This window comes from Eptatretus burgeri, chromosome 9, assembly GCF_056783735.1.
Source record: "Eptatretus burgeri isolate ZD-2024b chromosome 9, Ebu_testis_v1, whole genome shotgun sequence".
NCBI classification, from domain to species: Eukaryota; Metazoa; Chordata; class Myxini; order Myxiniformes; family Myxinidae; genus Eptatretus; species Eptatretus burgeri.
This window is the reverse complement of record NC_140969.1, coordinates 89,172,999-89,197,178: the sequence shown is the minus strand read 5'-3', so window position 1 is coordinate 89,197,178 and position 24,180 is coordinate 89,172,999. Positions and strand designations below refer to the sequence as shown.

General features: G+C 44.2%; 1 protein-coding gene across 4 annotated transcripts; it reads right to left on the bottom strand.

The window, feature by feature from the left end:
* Positions 1-23,956, bottom strand: LOC147020579 (cilia- and flagella-associated protein 45-like). Of its 4 annotated transcripts, none has more exons than XM_085896030.1 (13): positions 23,832-23,956; positions 21,118-21,227; positions 14,451-14,595; positions 14,130-14,288; positions 11,205-11,383; positions 9,408-9,537; positions 8,868-9,014; positions 8,657-8,770; positions 6,817-7,010; positions 3,562-3,652; positions 1,384-1,517; positions 985-1,110; positions 1-509 (listed from the first exon to the last, which is right to left on the bottom strand). In XM_085896030.1, exons 1-13 carry the CDS (start codon positions 23,850-23,852, stop codon positions 440-442), a joined length of 1,620 nt encoding a protein of 539 aa, XP_085752156.1. In that variant the 5' UTR covers positions 23,853-23,956; the 3' UTR covers positions 1-439. The 4 variants fall into 4 exon arrangements, with proteins under 4 accessions (XP_085752156.1, XP_085752157.1, XP_085752155.1 ...); XM_085896031.1 differs by lacking the exon at positions 23,832-23,956 and adding an exon at positions 23,681-23,793; XM_085896029.1 differs by lacking the exon at positions 23,832-23,956 and adding an exon at positions 23,526-23,660.
* Between the last annotated feature and the right edge of the window lie 224 nt (positions 23,957-24,180).

The following is a 24,180-nucleotide window of genomic DNA, read 5'->3' as shown; positions in this document are numbered from 1 at the left end:
CAGATTTCAGGCTTTGTGGCCTTTTTATTTTTGGCTGACTTTCGTACATACCCTTCTGTTGGTTCTTCGGATTCCCTTTTCCTCTTTAAAACGACCTCTGTATGTGGTTCAGCAAGCTGAGTGCGAGTAATAAACACAAGCTGTAAGGATAACCGTATCGGTCTGAAAAATGTGCAGAGACAACCAAATGGTCTGAACTATGCGCCTCTCACTGCGTGTGGGAACACCATGTAGTGTGGTCATGTGACGCAAGATTTCAAATCCCCGAGATGCTCTGTGACCGCGTTTGAATGACAAAGCGAGTTACGAACGATTCCCTCCGACCAAACTCGAACACTAAAAGGTAAAAGTGTAAAGGTTATTTGGCGAATACACATTGGACAAGTGACACGTTCTCTTGTGAAACACCATGCAAGGTGCAGTCATGGCGTGTTAGCATTCAGTGACGTGGTGGAAGGACCGCGTTCCGGGCCACCTCGGCAATGGCATCGGCTCTCAGGTTTGAATCCCTAGGGGAACACGCGTGCATCATCGTCACTCACAGAACCAAATGTAAATATCCACAGAGAATTACCGTAGACCACCGCTCGGTCTTTAACCAGTTGAACAACAGAAACATCCTGAGCGTGGCACGTAATTCATCTGCACAGTCACTGTTGGGCCTTTTTCATCCATCTTTGCGGCTGTTTGCCTTTTGGTTACAGAGTCGAGGCTCGTGGAAGACCTGAAACACTGAACGGACCAGGAAGCAACCAAACGAACAGTAGAAAGAGTGAAGGTGCTTGGGGGTTGGGGGGGGGGCAACAGCAGAGTTGAAGGACAAAATAGAGGGAGACTTGGACAAAAAATGGGTGTGGGAAGAAATGAGGGGTTGGGGAGAATGGATTTGGAAGGAGGTGGACTTGGGTGTTGAGGGTTTGGGGTGGGGTTGGGGGGGGGGACTAACAGGGGCAGATAAGATGATGGTTTTGGATTTGGGATGACCTGAGATGGTGGTGAACAGTTGTCTTGAAGACCTGGAGAGGACAATGAGATTGAAGAGAATGTGGCACTTGGTTCCACAGGTGGGGAGATAAAAGAGGAACAAATGAGTGGAGGTGAGCAGTGATCCTGGAATCACATGACATATCAAAATTATTTGCATCTTATCGCCAAATCTCGGGTATAGGTTTGACAACCAGTTCTATTTTTGAGCAAAACAATGATTTTTCAATAAACCAACAACTTTCCAATGAGTGATCATAATATGTTTGTGTTTTATCCTCAAGATACTTGGAATAAAAACTCACACTGAGGCTTGAGACCTTGCGTTTAAACCTAGCTTCGGAAGACTTTACTACCTGCTTCATTTGGTTATGTATGTTGCGATGGACACCACAATACCTCAACTTGTCCAGTTTTTTCTGTATGGCACGTTCAATTTGAAGGCGTTTCTCCTTTTCCTCAAGTTGCCTTTTATCTTGTTCACGAAACTCCGCAGCATGCTGAATCATCGCCCGAGCTTTCCTTTCCTGTACCTAGATAAAAACAACCCAGCAGACACCGACTGCTCTTCACACCAACCCTCACAGGAATGTCATACCTTCATCATCAAGAACCCACAAACGATACCCCCCCCCCTTTTTTATGTTAGAGGCTTTTTATGTTCTAAATCTATCTGTCAGGCTGTTAAACACCATACTCCATGTGGTTTTTGTGGTGTGTAATATTTAAAGAAATGTTACCCTGTATGATGGGAGAGATCATTGTGCGGGCCGGGGTCTACAGAATTAGCTCTCCTATCCCAGCTGTTTCTAGTATTTCCTTCTACGATGTAAAGCAATCATTTTAAGGTCCATTGAATTGGTTACGATCGACAGTGTGCAGTGTTCATTGACTGGACCTCTTTTTACCACAACCCAGAATGCGTTGCACCATAAATGAGTTCCATTAGCAGACAGGCAGTTAGTTTACAAGGTTAATATCAGAGAAGTCTTCACAAGGCATCACCATGGATCACCGCCTGAAAGAGGAAAACCTAAAAAGAGAAGAAGCGATGACGTATTTTGCATCCCTGAATGCGGGCACCGATAAATTGAGTTAGACTGTGAAAGCACAGATTTGAAAGACAGCCATCACTCATGACCATAGCACAGTTTCCTGGAAAGTCCTCACATGTTGTGATAGTAATTATACAGTACGAGCAAAGGTACATGGTGTTACTGGGCAATGCGGATCCCTCCTCCCACCCCCCTCCCACATCTCACCCCTTATCCTGCCTCCTCCTGCCCCACACCCCCTCCATCCGTACTCTTACCCCACCCCTACTCCTCTGTCCTTCCACTTCACCCCCCGACCCCTTCTGGACTCCCACCCAACCCTTCCCTCCTTCCACCCGTATCTTCCCACCCCACCCACCTCTTGCCAGACTCCCACCCCACTCCTTCCCCTCCCTCCTCCCACCCCATCCTCCATCCAGACTCCGACATCACTCCTCCTCCCACCTCACCCCCTCCTCCCACCTCACCCCCTCCTCCCACCTCACCCCCTCCCTCTGGATTCCCACTCCACCCCTTTCCCTCCCTCCTCCCACCTCACCCCTCCCTCTGGATTCCCACCCCACCCCTTTCCCTCCCTCCTCCCACCCTTGCCCTGTCTCTTCCCACCTCACCCCCTCCCTCCGGACTCCCATCTCACCTCTTCTCCTTTCTCCCACCTTATTTCCCCTCCCTCTGGACTCCTACCCCACCCCTTCCCCTCCTCCCTCACACTCCACCTTCTTCCTTCCACCCCTTTATTTCTCTCATCTCACCCCTGCCCCTGCCTCCTCCAACCCGACCCCACCCCTTCCCCTCCCTTCTCCCACCCCTACCTCCAGACTCCCACCCCACCCCTTCCCTCCCTCATCCTACCCTATTCCCCTCCCTTCAGACTCCAACACCACCCCTTCCCATTCCCCTCCTTCCTCACACCCCTTCCCCTCCTTCCTTCCACCCAAATACTTTCCCTCATCCCACCTCTGCCCCTGCCTCTTCCCACCTCCTCCCACCCCATTCCCTCCAGATTCCCACCCACCCAACCTCTTCCTTCCCCTCCATATTTTTACAACTGATACCATATTTGACAATCGGTGTTCAGAATCCCACCAATTATATCGGTATCCAGGTGGAAATCTGAAAAAAATTGGCCTTTTTATAAAGTATTGTATATATGGATCTAAGCTCAGAGATGGCGACAGGTGGTGGTTCGTGTGCTTATACATTAAGAACTGTGAGAAAATGACTGCTTAAAACCCGTAATAAGATATGGTTAAAAATGTGATCTTATAAAGTTTTGTCATTATTAAACTTTGGAGCTCAGAGGAGTAGGGTCACGCACAATCAAACAAACAAACAACGTCTCATTCGCTTTAATATAGATGATCAAAGTGATCTTGTGTGATGCCACATGGGAGGCGGGAACAAGTAAATGAAATACACACATGCTTATTGAGAACCAGGTAATGAAATCCACCAAGAAAGATTCCAAGGTAGAACAAAACACCAAAAACGTACAACGGGATCACAATGACCCACAACCAACCTGTGAGCGAAGCTGTCGTGCATGTTCTGCTTTGGCTTCACGTTTTGCTTGCATCACCTTTATGTCTCTTTCTATGGCTTCAGTCTGAGCTCTGCCAGACAGACAAATTGGGCACAGTCAAAGAGGAGTGTACCTGTGGAAAGGACGTTCGAACTGTGGGGAAATGACAGCAAAATGGGCATCCTGCCTGGACTAAGTGTGCCACTGTGTGCATAAAGACTGTATGATAACTAAGCTGTGGCTATAAGGCTGCCCATGTGGAGTAACGTAGGGAAAGATGTCAATGCCAGGAAAAGTGTGGAAAGTTAATAATGAAATCCTCGTCATTTATTATCTTCACTAAACTAAGCAACTATCAAGCAGAGTACCCTCAGGTGAGGATATGTCAGGTACAGAACATATAAGCAGGACCAACGAGGTCATCTGGAGGGGTAGACATTGGTATATGATATATGATATTTATCTATCTCACTCTATTCAAGCAATAGGTCTGTATGAAATACTATGTGGCTTTATAACATGCCAGGTGGTTCTAAAATCCCTTACTGTAATAACACGAGCTGTGGATCAGGCCAATGTGTCTGTGTGTGGAGCCAAGTGGCTTTAAAGCATTGTTTGTGGCAGCAAAACATGTCAGGCTGTAACGCAGGGGATGTGAAACTCTAAAAGTGTAAAATTCAATCACGTTTTGCCAGCCTCGATCCCGCTTTGGTGACGGACCCAGATGGCATCAACGCTTGTGTTCTCAAGTCCTGCTTTGCTACTCTTGCATCTCCTCTGTTTGTGCTCTTCAGCCTGTCCTCTGGTGCCTGCTTCCCATCTGTCTGGAAGTCGGCAAACTACAGACCAGCAAGTCAACCTCGCCTGGTATTAATTCAATGGTTTGGTGGGATTTTTTTTAACTCAAATCTCTAAGATCTTAAGTCAGCCACCTTAACCATTAAGCCAACACTAGTCCCGGATGTCAGGTGTGAGGAAATCTCGACAGTTTGGAATCCCACTCTGCTTGCCAAGCTCACTGTCTGTTCATACCGAGCTTTCAGACTTCCTCCACTTGTACATACTATCAATGGAACCCTCTCCTCTCCCAGTGGAGGGTGGATTGTGTCAAGCAGTGTCTTGATCCCAATGTTGTCCCTCATCTACATAAACGACTTCTCCGATTAGCTGGAAAACCTTCACTTCCTTTTTGCAGATGACTCTACATTACATTGTACGTTATCTCTCTACCCTTATACACCCCATTCTACTGGCAGGCAGGTCGCTACTGCATCACTCTCCGCTGATCTGTAATTGATTACATGCTGATCTGATAAATAGAACATGTCCTTCAACCCTAGAAAATACCAGTCTTACCCTGTCACTCAAGATTCAAGAAGGATCATCGAATGATCACATATATTCATTTCCATGGGTGTTTCACTGATAGAGGTTCAGTCTCTTGAACTTCAATGCCTCACTATAAGCCTTGACCTCTTGGGCTGATCATATAGCACAGACTGCAACAGACTTGCCACCCACCATTGTTCCATGTCGTTCCTTGAAAAAAAAAAATCAAAAGGTCATAGCTCAATGGAGCACTGCTCTTCCTTATGAATGGTGCCCCAGGATTGCAGGTGTCTCTCCTGAAGTCTGTGGAACATAAAGCTCTCAAAATTATTGGCATCTCTCACAATGAGGACAAAGCACAAGACCTGTTGCTCTCATCTCTCAGATTTATACTGCTTCTACTCTAGTCTAGCTCACTCTGCTCTCTCTCTCTCTCTCTCTCTCTCTCTCTCTCTCTCTCTCTCTCTCTCTCTCTCTCTCTCTCTCTCTCTCTCTCTCTCTCTCTCTCTCTCTCTCTCTCTCTCTCTCTCTCTCTTTCTCTCTCTCTCTCAGGCCTCCGACCCTCCACTGCAACTCCAGGATGCATGCGTTCTTCCAGTAACCCCCTCATGAGTAAACTCCCAAGATCCATGTTTTCTGCCTAGTACCTCGACCCTTTTGTTTCTCTTTTCTACTGTTTGTAGAACTGCCAGTCTGAAGCTGTTCAATGCTACTCTTCCCTCCAGGGTTTCAAGCAGGTGGTGCCCTACCATCTCATATCATCAACCATCCATACCCGCAATCCTTTCGATACCCATTACCCCTATCTAACCTAACCATCTTGCTTGCACGTTCGTAGTTCCATACAAGTTTCACTGGAGGGGACTATTGCTTTGCTGTCCCCATACCCCTTTAACATATTCAACTGAATCTTGGATTTATTATGATACGTTACAGAACAAGTTCGAGTTTCAGGGAGTTTCGTCAACTTTTCACAGAGTTATACACTTTTTGAAATTAGAAAATATCACATCGGTAGGGGATGTGTATTACAAAGGAATTCTCGCTCTTGTGTTTACTCATTCCCTCTCTCTCTCCTCCTTTTCATGAATCAATTCCCTTGCTTACTCTTTCTAACAGTAAGTTGCCTTTTCACCCTTTTTCACCAATTGAATGCTCCAATTCAGTGAGGATTGATCTTGTTTCAGAAAAAGTGTGTGTGTGTGTGTGTGTGTGTGTGTGTGTGTGTGTGTGTGTGTGTGTGTGTGTGTGTGTGTGTGTGTGTGTGTGTGTGTGCGTGTCCGTGTGCGTGTGTGTGTGTTCATCATCACTGATGAGATCACTGAAATGAGATGAGATCACTTGAGACATCACTGAAAGTGTGTTCGCTTTTGCTTAGACTTGTGTTGTTCACATTTTCTTTCACCACTCCTTGAATTAAATAATGTGATTTGTTCTCTGATTTCTCAGCCAGTGGGACGTGAGATGGTGTGGTTCTTAAATTGCTAATGTGACTCCTATAAAAACAGGATGTGTGGTAGAAGTGAACTTTATGACCATACCATTCACTTTGTAAGAGTCATAAAACAGAAAATTCGTTGCATCATGGGAATGTAAATGCACTTCCTTGTGCTGTAAGAGCCAAGATTAATGTCCTGCTATATATAAGGTCAAGGCGGTATGAAAGTGTTGTATCAGTAATCCATCCATCCATTGGGACCATACTCTGTGCAGAGCGTTGGTGCTGCCGAAGCAGTCTCCTTGGCTATTGGGCACAATCCTGGACGGGTCGCCACTCCGACACAGTATACCAGCAAGCTGGCACTCATTTTTGCCGACCTCGGAAGTATGACAGGCAGAGTTAACCCCACCTGGTATTAATTCAACAGCCGAGTGGGATTTGAACTCCATTAAGCCAACACCAGGCATCGTATCAGTAATACTTACTGCAAAACACGCTGGAAGTCGAGTCGGTCCCTTTGTGACTGCATCGCCCGATAGCGCAGTTTGCTCTCAATTTGGTCGTTCCTCTCCTTGCATAGCTTGGCTTCGTGCTCTGCCAATGCCGCCGCCTCCTTAATCTGCTGTAGACGCCACTGGCGTTGTGCAGCCTCCTCGCTGCTCCGTGCACGCCTCTCATCCTGTCGGATCACAGTTTCATCTCTTTAAAAGGTTTTTCAACTGACATCACTCCATCACATGGTTCACCAAACTCAGCAATTTGCCAGTCGTTTGTGAAAGCAATAGAATATAATATCATTATTGAGAGGTGTGTTTACTATGGTTGCAATAACTAATGGTGGAGGGGTGGGGGGATAATGTTGGACTTCCATGTCATGTGAACACAGAGCATTGAAATCACCACAACACCAGTAAATATTGTCCACATCTCACATCCTGTGTCCATCATGACCTGTTTATGTGTTCTTCTGTCATTGATCATTGCCGCACATGTGCGCCCGAGTCTTCCTGACCGTTCTTCCTCTTTCCCTTCCAATTCACCACTACTGTTTCATCATACCTTCTCTGGTGCGGTATTCTCTTTACATCCGCCACCGAAGGTGGACAGAGCTTATGCTATCACCCTTGTCAGTCTGTCTGTTTGTGAATAGTATATCTCAAAAAAATTGTTCACGGATTCGGATGAAACTTGGTGGACATGTTGGGTTTGTGACAAGGAAGAGTTAATTCAATTTTCGTGAAAATCCAAATCCGGATCTGGGTGTGATAATTATTTAATTTATAAAGTGATTCTTCGCCATTGATCGTGCAAAACCGATATATATCACGATATCTAAAAAAAAGTTGTGGACAGATTCGGACACTTGGTGGACATGTTGGGTGTGTGACAAGGAAGAATTGATTCGATTTTGGTGAAGATCCGAATCCGGATCTGGATGCGAGCGTTATTTAATTTTTAAAGTGATTCTTCACCATTGAGAGATTGTAGCAAAAACAATATATAACCTGATATTTCAAAAATGTATTGATTGGGCCCGATATGTTCTCGTGGGTCAGGCATTATGTGGCGGAGGTATGTGCTCTACCGAGTGCCCTTCCAGTTTTTTAAGTGATTCTTTACCTTTGAGTGATAGGGCTAAAACAATATACAGTATACAGAGAAACAAGATACAGAGTGATAGGGCAGGATATCTCAAAAAGTTATGGATGGATTCAGACAAAACTTGGTGGATGAGATGGTTAGGTAACAATTTCATTTCAGGTCCACATCCAGATTCAACCTATACACGTAAATTAATCAGCTGGTGGAGGTATGCGTTTTACTAAGTGCCCTTCTACTTTTTTTACTCATGGAATCGCCTCCCCGTGTGTGTCCTGTCTTGTGTGGTTCAAGATCAGGTCAACCCTCAATGAACCGAGCCCCACTAATCACCGGCTGAATCGATGCACATCTTTAACAGGCGAATTACATGTTTGATCAATTTATTACATCGTTGTGTCAATGAGTACACCACTCTTCAGATGGATGTAAAGCTCGGGACTTGTCTATGAGCATGAGCCGGTGGGTGTTAAACATCCCACGGTGTCTTTAGTCAAATAGTATGCGAGTTATCTCCAGCACCCAGAACAAATTCCCACCCTGATGTGCAGGGGCACCGAATTGATGGCACAGCCACGCCTCAGAAGTTATTCAACAGGTGTGGGCCAAATTGGTAATTGAATCCTGGTCTAACAAGCAATTGTTAATGAAAACCTGATGGAAAGATCTGTACACAGGTATTTTGGCTGATTTTTGAAATTGGAATATAACTTGAGACATGCCGACCTCATTGGCCTTGCGATCCTGAACGCGCTCTTGCAGTTTCCGCAGACGTGCAATTTCCATCTCGCGCTCGTGTCTTGCTCGTTCCTTCAATACCTCCAGCTTGGCCTCCCTTTCCTGCATTGAAGAATGTGAGTCGGAACTGTGTGGCCCAACTGCTGCAACAACAGTGAAATTATTTCTTTATCATAAATTTGTGTTGATATTTTTCCACCTCGCGTTGTCGCACAAACAAGTCTATGCGCTCGTCGGCGAGGCGTCTCTGCTCCGCCATCTTGGCTTGTTGCACCGACAACTCGGCTTTGTTGGCCTTGATCGCTTCACGGAACTGTAGTTGTTTTGCATGCTTTCTGTCCAGAGCCTGCCAAACGAGAAGAACTGATCATGTGCACCACAACTATACAAAATGTCGCTTTACAGAGCACTTAAAGAGGTCCTGCAGTCAAAGAAAACCAAAAGGAGTGGACACTTGACTTTTGATGCATATTAACCCAACACCACAACTCATTAGATGTTTAAACTGGGCTAGCATGTTGCTCATTCCACCTTGAGCATGTAGCTCTTGATGCAGGTACAACAGGTTCAAATTCCACGAACTGTGTTGATTCATCTTTTCCTATCCTTGTCCTTTTCCTACCACACAAGTTTTTCGATGCACAGATGATATGGATTATATTTTTTTTCAAAAGCAACCCTCCATGGACAATCACACCTAGTGTCAATTGCATTGTAAATGCAACCAGAAATGCATCACCTGCAGGTCCTCCACATGCTGTTGCTGGATTAACTCTCTTGCATGCTTGGCCTCCTGTTTTTGACGTTGTAAGTCCATCTTTTTCTTACACTCTTGCTGAGCTTGCTGTTTAAGCAGATGCTGCAGCGAGCTGTGTGTGAGATGCACCACCAAAACAACTTTTTATGACATCGCACGACAGCAGACTTGAAGGCGAAGCCGCAAGACAAAGCCAACTCTTTTAATGCCTTTCCTCGCAAAAGGAAGATGGCATAGCTTTTACTTCTGTTAAATTGTCACTACTTTTTTATGCAAAGTCGAGGCTCATGGAGGAGCTAGAACATTGGACAGATCAGGACATAAAAGAACAAAAGGAACAGCAGAAAGAGAGAGAGGGAAAACACACCAACAGCAACGAAGGGTGACAAAATTGAGGGAGCCTTGGGGAAATAGAGGATGTGCGGAGGAATGAGGGGCTTTGTTGGTAGGGGAGGACACATAGGGTGGACAAGATGAATACAGAGGCAAACTCTCAGGAAGGAAAAACTGAAAATTTCGAAGGAGATGGGCCTTGGGAGGGTTAACGAAGATAGAAAAGATTATGGTTTTGGATTGGGGATGATCTGAGATGATGGTGAACAGCTGTCCTGAAGACCTGGAGGGAAGAATGAGATTGAAGAGAATGTGGAGGTTGTTTCCACAGGTGGGAAAAGAAAAGGAACAATTGAGTGGAGGTGAACAGTGATCCTGGATTTAGGTAGTTTCACCAGAAGGGGCTTGCTGGTAGACCGTGTGCATCCTGCAGAAACATTGGGGGAGGGACAAAGTATGGAAAAAGCAGAGGAGGAAAGACCAGAAAGGAGGCGGTGGAAGACAGAGAAGCCACCGACCTGTCTGTGATGTGAAAGTGATAGACCCATAGACTTTTGCTGATCAAGAGAAATTACAGCAGTTGATGGAGGGATAAGAACAATCAGCTGATTTGAAAAGGTGTCCGATATTTCCTCAATGTTTACCCCACTCACACTTGATCTACCAATTTTGTTGACTTTTATTCTTCTACCAATGAGCAATCCAGGATTTAACTCCAATGTAAATTTTATCTAGGAGGTATCTCTGGAGAAAAACTGCAAACATGGGTCATTATTTTAAATAAGACACCTCCTCCACCAACCCCTCCCACCATCTCCAACCTCATTAACCTTTTGTCCTTACAACTTCCCTTCTATTTTATATCCCATTGTTTTTCTCTCCTTCAACATCATTAATCTGTTGTAAATCTTTCATTTTGATCTTTGGCAGGACTATTTTGAAAATTTATATCCATTTCAACCTTAAATAACTGATCCTTTTATTGTTTGGGCTCAAACTATATTTGTGTACAATCATCCTCCTTGTCATTGTATACTCTATTTTTTTGGTTTCACATTTGCTGCTTTTTCTCTGGTCTATATCCACCATTCGATCCAAGACAAGCTGCACGAGTTATTCAAACTAACCAAATGACTTCCCTTATTGAGCTCCGCAACATCAAAGCCTTCCTTTCATCAACACTTCCTTGTCCATTTTACTCTTTCTTGTGGAATTTCTATATCAGGTCATTCTGTCTCATCACTCCAGTACTTCAAGGTGCGAGCTCACCACAATCTGATGTTGAAATGAATTATACCTAAATGCAGTCTTCTACCTTCAACTCCACGTTTGTCTCATGACCACCTTTTGCTATCTTGATACAACAGATTTAAACATTCCCATTCAACATTGGCATGAGTTTGCAGGATTTTGGTGTTAGGTACGTTCATTGGAAGCATTACACACGCCAAACGTTTCTGATGAGCAATTTCTTCTTGGGCAGCTTCCTTCCGTAAGCCATCCTGCCGGACATCCTCCATGATGGTGTTGAGACGAGTCTCATCTTCCCGCTTTGCTTGCGCTAGCTCGTGGTGCTCGGAGATCTGTGCATTCCAAGCAACTCGACACAGTGCAGCTGCAATTATCTGCAGGAGGGAGGGAGGAGGAAAGACTTGCTATAGAAACCAGTAGACTCGTTTTCTTTATGGGAGTCCTACTGAAGGCATACTATGGTGTTACCTTTCCAGCTCTACTCCTTCCTCTTTAAAATCCAACCCCTACACCAAATCAGGCTGAACTGAACAATGTGTTTTGAGTATCGTTTTCTTTGTCAGAGAATGCATGCAGTAACCACCCAATACTTTTTTTTTTTAAACACAAGTATATCTGGTATTCAGGAAAACGTAGACACAGTAGGAGATCATTTGACACACATGATTGTGCTTATGGGCACCGATGGGTGGGGTACGGTACGGTAGGGGGGTAACATGTCCCCCCCCACTTTTTTTGGCTGGAGGGGACAACATATCGGTTGTCCCCTCCACTTTTTTGCTCGAATATAACATAAAATGCATTATCCTGTACAATCCACACAGGCTCGGATGCAGGATGTTCCCCAAATGCACCAACTAATTTACGTGTAAATCAATATCAACTTTCCCCAAATAAGTTGTTTTCTCTGAATTCAAAACTGCGCTGGTGGGCAATATTTAATAACAGAGAATGGCATCAATTTGTGCACGTGCTCGATTTCATTAGCTGGGGTAAGCAGGTACCGCATGTGCTGAAAACGTTTCACTTGTGTGTGAGTACTGATCCGGATAGACATTTGTACTGCAGTGTTGTGTTGCTTCAAGTTCTCTTCTGAAGGAGCCACTTTGTTCACCCATAGTGGAATTTAAAATGAAGAAATATTTATTTAGTCATTGTTGCATCGGCAATGAATGCGTAATTAGAGTGCCAAGGGTCCTCAAAAGGCGGACCGCGGTCCACATTCGGACCATGGGCATCATCATTCAGGACTGCAAACCAATCCAAATCCCCATCAAAAGGCCTCTGGTGTTTATCCATTCAGACCAACTTGATAAATGATAAATGCCGGAAGGGATTAATGCAGGAGGTGATTAACGTTTCAATTTCAATCTGTTTAACAAGGAAATCCGACGCAGGAGGCCCATCATGCATGTGCTATACTAACACCAGGGGTATATTCCATTAGCAAACAGCTTGCTGTCGCTTGCCAAACAGCTTGCGTGATTCACAGTGTTTAAGCAAGCACTTCAGCGGAACAGAGTGCTCAGCACCGCTGAACAACATGGTGGTCTCCATGTAAACAATGCTATCGGGGAGGGCAAATGCTCTCCAGGCTGTCGTTTTCAATTTTACTTGATCATCTTGTGACAACTTCACCAAAAAAAAGTTATTGTGTTTTCAGTGGCTACAGAGTATGAGGAAGAGGGAAAGAAAGATAAATAAATGGGAAATCAGAAGGAGGAGTCCCCTGCCAAGCTTATCCGTGGACCCTACCATTGGCATTTGGGGGTGGTGATGGGGTGGGTTGCATGTTTGTAGATCTTGAAGAATTATAATGAAAAGTGGAAGTAACAATAAAAGTATGAAATGGACGTTCACATTTGGTTTTTGAGCATAATAATAAGCTTTTTGAGAAGAAGCTCAAAATTAAAAGTGCCCCCTTTTATTTGTTAAGTTATTGAAAAGAAATGTGGCAAAGGTGATCGGATTAAGTGCTCAGAATGCACCACAGCAAAAAGGGTCTAGAATCAACTATTTGCAGGGGCTTGACTTACCTGGTCATCACAAATGGCTGCACGAATTGAACGATTTTAAAGAGTGATCGACGCCCATGATCGTGCTTTATCCACACCTTATTAACTCAACCGATCATTTTACTTATCTTCTGTGATGCTAATTCCATTCTTACTACCAACTTGATCTCAATTCATATCTACATCCTTTTAACGTCTACAGGTGGGGAATGTGACCAAAGTACCGGCACATAGTGACCACCTTTATTTGAAAGATGGTGTGGGATCTTTCAGGTCCACAACCTAAATTCAGATGGAACAGCCGGCTTTATGCTCCCATTTGACAGCCTCCTCTCCCCATTTTTTTGCCAGCATTGTATCAGAATGGAAGTTTTTACCCCACGGGGTCTAAGCGCCGCTCACGTTCTCTCTTTTCTTGTGTACAGTTCATTTGAACGTCTATTTCTCCATTATTCATGAACAGAAATCGATGAAAATTGACAAGCATATACTAGACACATATGTGCAGGCATTAACTGAGCCCAAAGTGCGATTGCGGCCCTTAGGGCCGAGGAACGGCCCATTTTCTTAAAATTGTTATTTCTGGGTTATTAGTAAACGGAACCAAACCAAACTTGACAGGTATATTCTAGAGACCATTCCCCAGGCATTAACTGAGCTCAAAGTGCGATTCCGGCCCTTTGGGCTGAGAAACGGCCCTTTCGGCCCATTTAATTAAAAAAAAGAAATTAAATGCGCTGGGTGATGCCCAACGCAAAATTAAGTCACAGATGATGCAATGAAATTAGCCTCACTCTTGTGAGGTGTTCTGGTTTCTTTTTCTGATGCGATGAAAACCTTACCAAATTTCAAAACTATCTGTCATCCATGCTATCGCTCACCTGAGAGTTGTATGAATGAACTCCCATGGGGTATGTTCGCAATTCGAACTTGTTCAGTGGGGTTTGATCCCATCAGAGTCGGCCCATTAGGGATCAAACCTCCATGAGACAACTCTTCCTGTGTCTAATAAATTTCCTTGTTTATTCTCGGATGCTCAGAGTATATACGAGGATAATTACTGGATCAATTCACATCTTGTGAACTGTTTCATACTTCCCTGTACCTTGTTCACATGTTTTAGCTCTTCTGTTTGTTCAGCTCTGAGCAGTTCTGCTCTCTCTCGCTCAGCCTCACTTTGCATGGTTCTGAGTCCCCCCTGTTGTTGTGCAGCTCTCTCAGCGTCGATTTTCTGCATGAGCTTCCGTCTCTCCTTGCAATGCTCCTACAGAAGATGAGGGCAAAGGAAGCAGAGAGATCACACTTTCAGTGCAGGTAAGCCCTGTTGTAACTCCTGCCTCCGCTTCGGCCATATTAATCACATCAAACTTCAAACGAATTGCCCATCCTGTGATAATGGTGGACTCCAGGCAGACACATTGCTCACCAACTCGCGCCCCTTCTCCATCTTGATTGCTGCTTTTGCCGCCTCCTGGTCCGCTTGGCTTACGGTGCTTGCATTTTTCATGATCCTGCACAGTTCTCCTTTGGTCATTATTGTGGACCTTTTATTACTGTCCTGGTTTGGCACACTGCAGAATAAAACAATGGGAATAGCTCTCTGAGCACTATCCATTCAAGGTATGGCACACACACTGACCCACCATCCCCAAACCACCCAGCCCAACCAAACCACCCAGCACAACCAAACCACCCAGCACAATCAAACCACCCAACATACTCAGACCACCAGCATACTCAGATCATCAGCATACTCAATCCACCCAACATACTCAATCCGCCCAACATACTCAATCCACCCAACATACTCAATCCGCCCAACATATTCCTCAATCCACCCAACATATTCCTCAATCCACCCAACATATTCCTCAATCCACCCAACATATTCCTCAATCCACCCAACATATTCCTCAAACCACCCAACATATTCCTCAATCCACCCAACATACTCAAACCACCCAACATATTCCTCAATCCACCCCACATACTCAATCCACCCCACATACTCAATCCACCCCAACATATTCCTCAATCCACCCAACATATTCCTCAATCCACCCAACATACTCAAACCACCCAACATATTCCTCAATCCACCCCACATACTCAATCCACCCCACATACTCAATCCACACAACATATTCCTCAATCCACCCAACATATTCCTCAATGCACCCAACATATTCCTCAATCCACCCAACATATTCCTCAATCCACCCAACATAATCCTCAAACCACCCAACATATTCCTCAAGCCACCCAACATACTCAAACCACCCAACATATTCCTCAATCCACCCAACATACTCAAACCACCCAACATATTCCTCAATCCACCCCACATACTCAATCCACCCCAACATATTCCACAATCCACACAACATATTCCTCAATCCACCCAACATATTCCTCAGTCCACCCAACATATTCCTCAATCCACCCAACATATTCCTCAATCCACCCAACATATTCCTCAATCCACCCAACATACTCAAACCACCCAACATATTCCTCAATCCACCCAACATATTCCTCAAACCACCCAACATATTCCTCAATCCACCCAACATAATCAAACCACCCAACATATTCCTCAATCCACCCAACATACTCAAACCACCCAACATATTCCTCAATCCACCCAACATAACCAAACCACCCCAACGTATTCCTCAATCCACCCAACGTACTCAATCCACCCAACATATTCCTCAATCCACCCCACATACTCAATCCACCCCAACATACTCAATCCGCCAAACATAACCAAACCACCCAACATATTCCTCAATCCACCCAACATACTCAAACCACCCAACATATTCCTCAATCCACCCAACATAACCAAACCACCCCAACGTATTCCTCAATCCACCCAACGTACTCAATCCACCCAACATATTCCTCAATCCACCCCACATACTCAATCCACCCCAACATACTCAATCCACCAAACATAACCAAACCACCCAACATATTCCTAAATCCACCCAACATATTCCTCAATCCACCCAACATAACCAAACCACCCAACATATTCCTAAATCCACCCAACATATTCCTCAATCCACCCAACATATTCCTCAATCCACCCAACATAATCAAACCACCCAACATATTCCTCAATCCACCCAACATAACCAAACCACCCAACATATTCCTAAATCCACCCAACATATTCCTCAATCCACCCAACATATTCCTCAATCCACCCAACATACTCAAACCACCCAACATATTCCTCAATCCACCCAACATAACCAAACCACCCCAACATATTCCTCAATCCACCCAACGTACTCAATCCACCCAACGTATTCCTCAATCCACCCAACGTACTCAATCCACCCAACATATTCCTCAATCCACCCAACATATTCCTCAATCCACCCAACATAATCAAACCACCCAACATATTCCTCAATCCACCCAACATGACCAAACCACCCAACATATTCCTAAATCCACCCAACATATTCCTCAATCCACCCAACATATTCCTCAATCCACCCAACATACTCAAACCACCCAACATATTCCTCAATCCACCCAACATAACCAAACCACCCCAACATATTCCTCAATCCACCCAACGTACTCAATCCACCCAACATATTCCGCAATCCACCCCACATACTCAATCCACCCCAACATACTCAATGCACCAAACATAACCAAACCACCCAACATATTCCTAAATCCACCCAACATATTCCTCAATCCACCCAACATAACCAAACCACCCAACATATTCCTAAATCCACCCAACATATTCCTCAATCCACCCAACATAACCAATCCGCCCAACATATTCCTCAATCCGCCCAACATACTCAAACCACTCAACACACTCCATCCACCCAACATAACAAAACCACCCAGCACAACCAAACCACCGAACATACTCAGACCACCAAACACACTCAAACCACCGAACATACTCAGATCACTCAATGTAACCAACCTCCCCTGCCCCAAACATACTCAAACCACCAAACATGCTCAGACCACCGAACATATTCAGACCACCGAACATACTCAAACCACCAAACATACTCAAACCACCAAACATACTCAGACCACCGAACATATTCAGACCACCGAACATACTCAAACCACCAAACATACTCAAACCACCGAACATACTCAGACCACCAAACATACTCAAACCACCAAACATACTCAAACCACCAAACATACTCAAACCACCGAACATACTCAAACCACCAAACATACTCAAACCACCGAACATACTCAGACCACTCAAGGTAACCAAACTCGCCTCCCCCTGCCCCCAACATACTCAAACCACCAAACATACTCAAACCACCGAACATACTCAGACCACTCAAGGTAACCAAACTCCCCTCCCCCTGCCCCCAACATACTCAAACCACCAAACATACTCAGACCACTCAAGGTAACCAAACTCCCCTCCCCCTGCCCCCAACATACTCAAACCACCAAACATACTCAGACCACTCAAGGTAACCAAACTCCCCTCCCTCTGCCCCCAACATACTCAAGCCACCGAACATACTCAGACCACTCAAGGTAACCAAACTCCCCTCCCCCTGCCCCCAACATACTCAAACCACCAAACATACTCAGACCACTCAACATAACCAACCTCCCCTCCCCCTGCCCCCAATATATTCAAACCACCAAACATACTCAGACCACCAAACACACTCAAACCACCGAACATACTCAGACCACTCAACGTAACCAACCTCCCCTGCCTCTGCCCCAAACATACTCAAACCACCAAACATGCTCAGACCACCGAACATATTCAGACCACCGAACATACTCAAACCACCGAACATATTCAAACCACCAAACATATTCAAACCACCAAACATATTCAAACCACCAAACATATTCAGACCACCGAACATACTCAAACCACCGAACATATTCAAACCACCAAACATATTCAAACCACCGAACATATTCAAACCACCGAACATATTCAAACCACCAAACATACTCAAAGCACCAAACATATTCAAACCACCGAACATATTCAAACCACCGAACATATTCAAACCACCAAACATACTCAAACCACCAAACATATTCAAACCACCGAACATATTCAAACCACCGAACATACTCAGACCACCAAACATACTCAAACCACCAAACTTACTCAAACCACCAAACATACTCAAACCACCAAACATACTCAGACCACCAAACATACTCAGACCACCAAACATACTCAAACCACCAAACATACTCAAATCACCAAACTTACTCAAAATACCAAACATACTCAGACCACCAAACATACTCAAACCACCAAACATACTCAAACCACCAAACATACTCAGACCACCGAACATACTCAGATCACTCAACGTAACCAACCTCCCCTGCCCCTGCCCCAAACATACTCAAACCATCAAACATGCTCAGACCACTGAACATATTCAGACCACCAAACATACTCAAACCACCGAACATACTCAGACCACTCAAGGTAACCAAACTCCCATCCCCCTGCCCCCAACATACTCAACACAGCATACATACACAGACCACTCAACATAACCAACCTCCCCTCCCCCTGCCCCCAATATATTCAAACCACCAAACATACTCAGACCACCAAACACACTCAAACCACCAAACATACTCAGACCACTCAACATAACCAACCTCCCCTCCCCCTGCCCCCAATATATTCAAACCACCAAACATACTCAAACCACCAAACATACTCAAACCACCAAACATACTCAGACCACCAAACATACTCAAACCACCAAACATACTCAGACCACCGAACATACTCAGATCACTCAACGTAACCAACCTCCCCTGCCCCTGCCCCAAACATACTCAAACCACCAAACATACTCAAACCACCGAACATACTCAGACCACTCAAGGTAACCAAACTCCCCTCCCCTGCCCCCAACATACTCAAACCACCAAACATACTCAGACCACTCAACATAACCAACCTCCCCTCCCCTGCCCCCAATATATTCAAACCACCAAACATACTCAGACCACCAAACACACTCAAACCACCGAACATACTCAGACCACTCAACGTAACCAACCTCCCCTGCCTCTGCCCCAAACATACTCAAACCACCAAACATGCTCAGACCACCGAACATATTCAGACAACCGAACATACTCAAACCACCGAACATATTCAAACCACCAAACATATTCAAACCACCAAACATATTCAGACCACCGAACATACTCAAACCACCGAACATATTCAAACCACCAAACATATTCAAACCACCGAACATATTCAAACCACCGAACGTATTCATACCACCAAACATACTCAAACCACCAAACATATTCGAACCACCGAACATATTCAAACCACCGAACATATTCAAACCACCGAACATATTCAAACCACCAAACATACTCAAACCACCAAACATATTCAAACCACCGAACATATTCAAACCACCGAACATATTCAAACCACCAAACATATTCAAACCACCAAACATATTCAAACCACCGAACATATTCAAACCACCGAACATATTCAAACCACCGAACATATTCAGACCACCGAACATACTCAAACCACCAAACATACTCAAACCACCGAACATACTCAGACCACTCAAGGTAACCAAACTCCCCTCCCCCTGCCCCCAACATACTCAAACCACCAAACATACTCAAACCACCGAACATACTCAGACCACTCAAGGTAACCAAACTCCCCTCCCCTGCCCCCAACATACTCAAACCACCAAACATACTCAGACCACTCAAGGTAACCAAACTCCCCTCCCCCTGCCCCCAACATACTCAAACCACCAAACATACTCAGACCACTCAAGGTAACCAAACTCCCTCCCTCTGCCCCCAACATACTCAAACCACCGAACATACTCAGACCACTCAAGGTAACCAAACTCCCCTCCCCCTGCCCCCAACATACTCAAACCACCAAACATACTCAGACCACTCAACATAACCAACCTCCCCTCCCCCTGCCCCCAATATATTCAAACCACCAAACATACTCAGACCACCAAACACACTCAAACCACCGAACATACTCAGACCACTCAACGTAACCAACCTCCCCTGCCTCTGCCCCAAACATACTCAAACCACCAAACATGCTCAGACCACCGAACATATTCAGACCACCGAACATACTCAAACCACCGAACATATTCAAACCACCAAACATATTCAAACCACCAAACATATTCAAACCACCAAACATATTCAGACCACCGAACATACTCAAACCACCGAACATATTCAAACCACCAAACATACTCAAACCACCAAACATACTCAAACCACCAAACATACTCAGACCACCAAACATACTCAAACCACCAAACATACTCCAACCAACCAACACGACCATGTTTTAAATTGTAATACAAATGATGTAAAAATGGATTGTAAATTACCAATGCTTTAACAAATGGGCTGGGAGGTTGATCTCTTGGTAGCAATATGTTGTGTTAGATTGGTGACACTCAGGGTATGTATGCTTCTGTTTCATGGTGCTTTCATTATTGGCTTTGCCCCTTTGTTGAGGAATGGAAAAGGCCATTGTAATTGGGGGGGATGTGTGTGTGTGTGTGTGTGTGTGTGTGTGTGTGTGTGTGTGTGTGTGTGTGTGTGTGTGTGTGTGTGTGTGTGTGTGTGTGTGTGCGTGCATGCGTGCGTACAAAAATTTACTTTAATGCAGATCGTTCATTCTCAGATCTCCTGTAGACTATATACCAATGTTGATACTGCAGTAAACATTGAGTAAGTTCACAATGGTTCACAGATCGACTGTAATCTACGTGGCTTGGCACGGCTTGTGTTGTCAATGGCTTTACTTTGAAGTTTCAGTCACTTTTGTACCAACCATAAGTCGTGCGGGTGGTAGAATACAATCAAAATGGGGCAATTAATGCGGACCCCACAATAAGTTACTGTGATTATATTCACTGTGACCAGATATGTCAGTTGCAGTGGTATTCACTGTGACCTCACTCATCAAAGAGCCTTATTCCAGCACCATTGGCTCAGAATTTAAAGCGTAACTCCCATGTGGAAGTGGGTGTGCTGAGACTCACACAATATCTCGGATAACATCCTTCGTGATGGTCCTGATCTTGATACGGCCGTGCGACGATGCCAACGCAGGATGTTGAGGACCGCCCACCTTCACCTTCACCTCCTTGGACTTGGAAGAATAAAGAATGTGAAATGACGGTTGATCATCACTCTTCAATCATTTGCAATATTTATCGTGCAAATCCGAGAGACTGCGAACATGAATTTTATTGCATTTTGATTATCCACGCAGACTACACACAATTATTGTGAAATGATGCCTTTTAGGATACAATTTAGGTGATTTACTTGTTTGAAGAGCCAATACTTATACGTAGCGAATCTATACACTAAGAGAGTCGTTTAGTATGTGTATAGCCTGGTGTGGCTTAGTGGTTAGGGTGGTGGCTTGGGGTCCTAGGGTCCTGAGTTCAAGCCCCGTTGGCTGCTGAATTAATATACACCAGGAGGTTTACGCAGCCTGTCATCCTTCTGAGGTCGGCGAAATGAGTAGCAGTGTACTGGTAAGGGGGAGACTGCATCAGCGGTATAGCCGCGTCCCAACCAATGATGCAACCAGCAGCCACAAGGAGAGAGAGAGGAGAGAGGAGAGAGGAGAGAGGAGAGAGGAGAGAGGAGAGAGGAGAGAGGAGAGAGGAGAGAGGAGAGAGGAGAGAGGAGAGAGGAGAGAGGAGAGAGAGAACATGTATGTATGTTTGTCGCCATTTTTCTCAGAGACAGCTGAACGGATCTTCGTCAAACTTCCAGAGGTTCCTCAGTGAGTGTCGGGGAGTGATTGAGGCCAAAAAAGGTTTGAAATTTTTGGAAGTAAAAAAAAAGTTGTATTTTTAGATCCAAGTGGAGGGTCTCTAAGTCTTTCTCACGTTGTTGTTCTTCATCTTCTTCTTGTGGACTTTTTTGTTTCACAGCCTACAATTTTCATCGAAACTTCCTGAAATTTGGCATATATGTATGTATATATATATATATATATATATATATATATATATATATATATATATATATATATATATATATATATATATATATATATATATATATATATATATATATATATATATATATATATATATATATATATATATATATATATATATATATATATATATATATATATATACATGTAAAAATACCCTGCGCAGACAGTAACCATCTCCGATTTTGAAAATTCCTCCTAGAAAAAAAAGTTATGACGTCAAAATATCTCTGGTAATGGAAATCGCCTAAAAATTATCTCAAACTAGGCAAGCTTTTTGAATTCTGTTTGTGGGAATCGAACAGAGCATTAGCAGAGATGAATTACCGCACATATGATACATCACTATGACGTAATATCAATTTTTATGACGTCATTCCTATTTTTCGACATTTTTTGTTTCACAACCCAGAGTTTTCATCGGATCTTCGTGAAACTTGCGATCTATATGCAGAAAGCCCACGCACAGGCGGTAACCATCTCCCATTTTGGAAATTTTTCCGAAAAAAAAGTTGACGTCATAATATCGCCGCTAATGGAAATCGCTCATACCATTATCTCCGAAGCTAGTTTATTTCACAACCCAGAGTTTTCATCGGATCTTCGTGAAATTTGCCATGTATATGCCAGAAAGCCCATGTGCAGGCAGTAACCATTCCGATTTTGCAAATTCTTCGTAAAAAAAAAAGTTGACGTAGCAGTTCACGACGTGAACTATGACACATAATATCGCCCCTAATGGAAATCGCCCATACCATTATCTCCGTAACTAGGCAAGCTGTTTGAATTTTGTTTGCGGGAATCAAGCCAGGCATTAGCACAGATAATAATTTATCGCAAACCTGATACATCACAATGACGTCATATTCGTTTTTATGACGTCATCATTAAGAGGACGAGTATCTTCGCTAATTTGAGCTTGTTTTTTTTTTATCGTCCTGTATGGTGCCTAAATCTTCGCAGCTATGTGAGAGGTAATATTAAATGATCCCCGACCCCCATGACTTAGTGGGTGTACGGAAGACCTCAACAACAATGAACTATCAATTCAAACAGGCTGTACCATCTCAATCTATCTATAATTCCAGCAATCTCTGTGTGTCTGTCTGCGACCGCTGTTTCTCGACAACCTCTGGTCCGATCTAATTGAAACTTGCCAGGTATATTGCTGGGGACCTGAGGATGTGCCTTTTCACGGTTTCATATTAATCGGACAAGTGGTTCCCAAGTTATGGCCATTTATTTACAAAACCAATGACGGGACACGGTGCTATGACGTCACAATTGACGTCACAATTGTTCTTTTTTTTTTGCACGTACGGCCACGCACGTACGGACACGCGAAAATCGTACGGCCACGCACTAGTGACTTCAAATAAACCGAGTCTGCAGTCTCAGGGATGTCCAACAGTCACCGGTACACTTACACACCGTATCAGCAATCACGACGTGTCCCTGCATTACCGCATCAAGCTGTTCAAATGTCCGTCCATGTCCATTTATCGGAGTCCCCGTCCGCGTCCCCGTCCGCGTCCCCAGTCACCGTCACACAATCATGGCTCATGCTGCCCCCGTGGAAGTCTCACCATCGACATCGTGATTTGGTTTCTCGTCTCCTAGCAACAGTGACGCCACACAGTTTGTAAAAGCTTGTAAAAACAAAACGATCCGTGATTGAGACACACAATAAACATAAGACAATATAATGACTGAAAGTCTTAATTTTATTTTTTTTACCGTCGTCTTCGACATCGTCATCGCCGTGAAAATCGCAATTACCGCAATGACGACGTTTTTTTCGAAGATCGATATCGAATTATCAAATTAAATAAAACCAATTGGACCGAGACAAAAGGTTGTCGATGGTTTTCTTTAAATTTCGAAAGACGGAAAACGCCCCAAAAAAGTTATTTTTAATTTTATTATATCTAATAACATATTGGGCGGTGTATTAACATATTCAGATTATAATGAGATAAAATTGCTGGGCAATAAGGTTTTTGGGGTTTAGGTCAGCAGACAAAAGGCTACGTCGGTAGGGACATACATCCAACGTGCCCGTTTATATTTCGTGGTGTTTATAATT